Here is a 4,950-nt window from a genome sequence, read left to right on the forward strand (position 1 = left end):
TCTATTCTTGGCCAAAGTATAGACTATTATATATTGTTGGAAATCCCTGGATGTCTACTTTCCAACGCAATTTGAAGCGCACCATTTCGAGTTCTGTAGCTCCAGAAAATCCACTTTGAGTGTAGGGAGGTCAGAATCCAACAGCATCAGCAGTCCTTCTTCAACCTCTAAATCTGATTTCTGCTCAAGTCCCTCAATTTCAGCCAGAAAATAACTGAAATCACAGAAAAACACACAAACTCATAGTAAAGTTCAGAAATGTGAATTTAACATAAAATCTATTAAAAACATCCCTAAAAGTAACTAGATTCTACTAAAAATATACTAAAAACAATGCCAAAAAGCGTATAAATTATCCGCTCATCAAACTCCAAGAAAAGTCTCTACATGTGAAAGCTTCAATGCTCAGCTCAAGCACACATCAAGTGGGCCCGGAAGTGGATTTTTACGTCATTTACTCATTTCTGTAAACCCTAGGCTACTAGTTCTCTATAAATAGGACCTTTTACTATTGTATTTGGATATCTCTGGACGTTTAGTCCTTAGGTCTAGGTCTTGGTCATTCTGGTTCCCCCTCTGGGGCAGAAGCTAATGAACACCATTATTACTTTTGTATTTTCAACGGTGGAGTTTCTACACCCGATAGATTAAGATGTGGAGCTCTGCTGTTCTTCATGAATTAATGCAATTACTACTATTTTTCTATGAACGCGTGCCTGACAACCACTTCCGTTCTACTTGCAATAGCTTGAGTGCGTATCTCTTAGCCTCCTGGTTCATGACGCATGGTTGCCTCGCTTGACAACTGAGCCTTCCATTCCGTGAGATCAGAGTCTTCGTGGTATAGGCTAGAATCAATTGGCAGCATTCTTGAGATCCGAAAAGTCTAAACCTTGTCTGTGGTATTCTGAGTAGGATCTGGGAAGGGATGACTGTTACGAGCTTCAAACTCGCGAGTGCTGGGCGTAATGACAGACGCAAAAGAATCAATGGATCCTATTCCAGCATGATCGAGAACCAACAGCTGATTAGCCGTGCGGTGACAGCGCATTTGGACCATTTTCACTGAGAGGACGGGAGGTAGCCATTGACAACGGTGAAACCCAACATGAGCTTGCCATGGAAAGGAGTATGAATGATTAGATGAAGACAATATAAAAGCAGAAGTTCAGGAGGAACAAAGCATCTTCATACGCTTATCTGAAATTCTCACCAATGAATTACATAAGTATCTCTATCTTATTTTATATTTTATTCATATTTTAATTATCAATTCTCCATAACCATTTGAATCTGCCTGACTGAGATTTACAAAATAACCATAGCTTGCTTCAAGCCGACAATCTCCGTGGGATCGACCCTTACTCACGTAAGGTTTATTACTTGGACGACCCAGTGCACTTGCTGGTTAGTTGTGTGGAGTTGTGATAAAGAGTTGAGATTACAATTGTGCATACCATGTTTTTGGCGCCATTGATGATCATAATTTCGTGCACCACTTTGTACCAAATAACTTGGCATTCAGTTTCATAAGAGCTCCTAGGTACTGAGCAACTTGCTCTTCCCTAGTGTCTTCATCCTTCTCAAAGGATGAGTATTCATCAAAACTCATGCACTGCAGAAGTGCAGGCAAAGGAACCTCTATGGTCTTCAGATAGTATTATTGATTCTCCTAGTTTAGTATGTTGATTCTTAAACACAGCTACTTCATGAGTCTTGGCCGTGGCCCTAAGCACTTTGTTTTCCAGTATTACCACCGGATACATAAATGCCACAGACACATAACTGGGTGAACCTTTTCAGATTGTGACTTAGCTTTGCTAAAGTTCCCAATTAGAGGTGTCCAGAGTTCTTAAGCACACTCTTTTGCTTTGGATCACGACTTTAACCACTCAGTCTCAAGTTTTTCACTTGGACCTGCATGCCACAAGCACATGGTTAGGGACAGCTTGATTTAGCCACTTAGGCCTGGATTTACTTCCTTGGGCCCTCCTATCCATTAATGCTCAAAGCCTTGGATCCTTCTTATTACCCTTGCCTTTTGGTTTTAAGGGCTATTGGCTTTTTCTTTTTCTTTATCCAATGATTCCTTGTAAATGAATCAATTTCATAATTTTTTTTCAGATCAGCAATAATATTTCTCTTATTCCTTATTCTTTCAGGAGCCAACAAATTTAACATTCATAGAATTCAAGATAAAAAATATGCACTGTTCAAGCATTCATTCAGAAGACAGAAAGTATTGCCACCACATATAATTAATTAGAATTTTCCTTATTAAGAACTTGAAAAATATAAATTGCCTCTTTATTCTAAAAATCTACTATTTTATTCATGTTTAATGATGATGAGAAAAATAAATTATAACTTAATTGAGAATAAAATCAAAATAGATGTACTAATTACTACTACTTATATATAACTTCTAAGGTAAACTCCTATAATAACAACTATCATAGAGTTAAAGCTAAAATTAGAATTCAACAACCTTTATTGTGGGAAGTGGATGTTCCTCTAGTCTGTGGGGTGTTTGGTCCCTCAAGAGATAACTTCTGACGCTTCAGTTCCTTTAAGTCACGCCCTTGCTCTTCTTGTTCCCTGAGCAATTTGCAAAGCATGCTATTTTGATTATTTTGTTCTTCCTTTATTTGGTCCATAGCTTCTTGCAACTTGGTAACAGATGCTTCAAGATATTCCCAATATTCAGATTGAGGGATTTCTGGGAGAAATTCCTGTACCCTCCTCTTGATGGGGTCATCCTGCGCTTGTTGTTTTTTCATTGATATTTTGGTGATTGGCCGCTCAACTGAGATATACTCAGTTATTCCCATCCTCACTCCAGCATCTTTGCAGAGCATAGAAATTAAGCTTGGATAAGCCAACCTGGAATCTTTGGAGTTTTTGTTTGCAATTATGTAAAGTTCACATGAAATCAGTTGATGAACTTCCACTTCTTTTCCCAACATAATGCAATGGATCATCACTGCTCTTTTAACGGTAACTTCAGAACGATAGCTAGTGGGCAATATAGAACGCCCAATGAAGTCCAGCCATCCTCTGGCGACTGGTTTGAGATCTTCTCTCTTGAGTTGATTTGGGACGCCCTTGGTGCTGGTGGTCCACCTGGCTCCAGGGATGCATATATCCTCTAGAATCTTGTTCAGGCTCTTGTTTGTTCTCATCATTCTCCTATTAAAGGAGTCTGGGTCATCTTTCAGCTGAGGTAGCTTAAAGATCTCCCTGATTTTGTCAGGGTGGATGTGAACAATCTTTCCTCTGACCAAGGTCCAGTAGTTATAGAGGGCAGTTCTAGATATTCTCTGCTTGTCTGTTTGCCACAGATTAGCGTAGAACTCCTGAACCATATTCCTTCTTACTTTTGTTTCAGGATTAGCTAGGATTTCCCAGTTCCTGTTTCAAATTTGCTCTTAGATCTCTGGATATTCATCTTCTTTCAGATCGAATTTGACTTCCGGGATCACTGATCTTAGACCCATTATTTTGTAGTAATGGTCTGAATATTCTTTAGTTAAGAACTTCCCTTGATTCCAAAATGGTTTTGGAATACTCTCTTTCTTTCCTCTTGGAGTGGGTTGTTTTTCTTTAGGAGCCATGATCTTAGCGGGTATGGTTTAGTGATCACGGATAAACACACCAAACTTAAAGGTTTGCTTGTCCTCAAGCAAAAGAAAAAAAGGGAGAGGGATAGAAGGAGAGCTAGTGTCGAATGGTGGATTAGAGGAGGGAGGCCGAATGTGGATTTAAAAGGGAGGGGAGGTGGGTTTTCGAAAATTTTAAAAAGATAAGATAGAAGATATGATTTATAAAAGATCAATGTGATAAGAAAAAGATATAATTTAAAAATAAAAATTTGTGAACGATATTTGGAAAAGATAAATCTGAATTTTTATTTTGAAAAAGATTTTTAAAAGATAATTGAGTAGGATAATTGAGTTTTGAAAAATTTGAAAAAGATTTGGATTGGATTGGAAAAAGATTTATGTTTATGGATTAAGATACATTTGATATTTTTGAAAAAGGGATTTTAGAAATTAGGATTAAATTTTTTTTTTGGAATTAACGGTTTGTAACATGTTTATGCAAGAAATCATGAATTGAAAAAAAAATTAAAAAAAATTGTGAAGTAAAAACGAATTTACCTCCTCCCCACCATCCTGGCGTTAAACGCCCAAACGCTGCATTTTTTGGGCGTTTAACGCCCATGTGCAGCTTCTCCTGGGCGTTCAACGCCCAGCTGTTGCTTCTTTCTGGCGTTGAATGATGCGCATAAACTAGTTATGCCACGATTTAGGAAATTGCACGATCGGCAAAATTCCTTCCGGCAAGTGCACCGGTTATCGTCAAGTAAAAACTCACAATAGACTGAGGTCGAATCCCACAAGGATTGGTTGAGGATGGTTCATTGCTTTGTTATTCATTTAACCATTCTTGGTTACTTTAAGCTCAAGAAAATGCATAAAACAACTAAAACTAACAGAAAAATGCTAGTGAAACTAGCCTAAGATGCCTTGGCATCACAACACCAAACTTAATACTTGCTTGTCCCTAAGCAAGTCCTGAGTTATTTGAGAAGAAAGTATGAAACAGAAAGCAATTACATTGGCTATATTAGCAAGCATTTGAAGTTCATCAGAAGGGTTTTATGCAGAAAGTTGCAGCATCACTTTTTCATTCTTATCAGGTAAGATTATCACTTTTTCATTGCATTCATCAAACACTACTATGGCCTCTTGTTATTCTTATGTCCTTGGCACTTTTCTCTTCTTTGTTTTTCTTTTCTTTTTCTTTGAGCTCATTTGCTCCTTGTTTGCTTAGTGTCATGTGTTGCACACGCCTTTGGCATTTTCTTTTTTCTTATCAGTGCACTACACATATCCACTGCAGGCATTTTAGTTCACATTTCTTCTTGAGACATTGGTGCCCAGCACC

General features: G+C 38.0%; 1 protein-coding gene across 1 annotated transcript in view; it reads right to left on the reverse strand.

Annotated features, from left to right (window-relative positions):
- Window positions 4,616-4,950, reverse strand: part of LOC110265295 — an 882-nt gene continuing 547 nt past the window's right edge. The window contains exon 2 of the mRNA XM_021108227.1: window positions 4,616-4,624. Coding sequence (XP_020963886.1) covers window positions 4,616-4,624 — 9 coding nt within the window. The remainder of the gene's footprint in view (window positions 4,625-4,950) is intronic.

Source organism: Arachis ipaensis, chromosome B08, assembly GCF_000816755.2.
Source record: "Arachis ipaensis cultivar K30076 chromosome B08, Araip1.1, whole genome shotgun sequence".
Classification (NCBI taxonomy): Eukaryota; Viridiplantae; Streptophyta; class Magnoliopsida; order Fabales; family Fabaceae; genus Arachis; species Arachis ipaensis.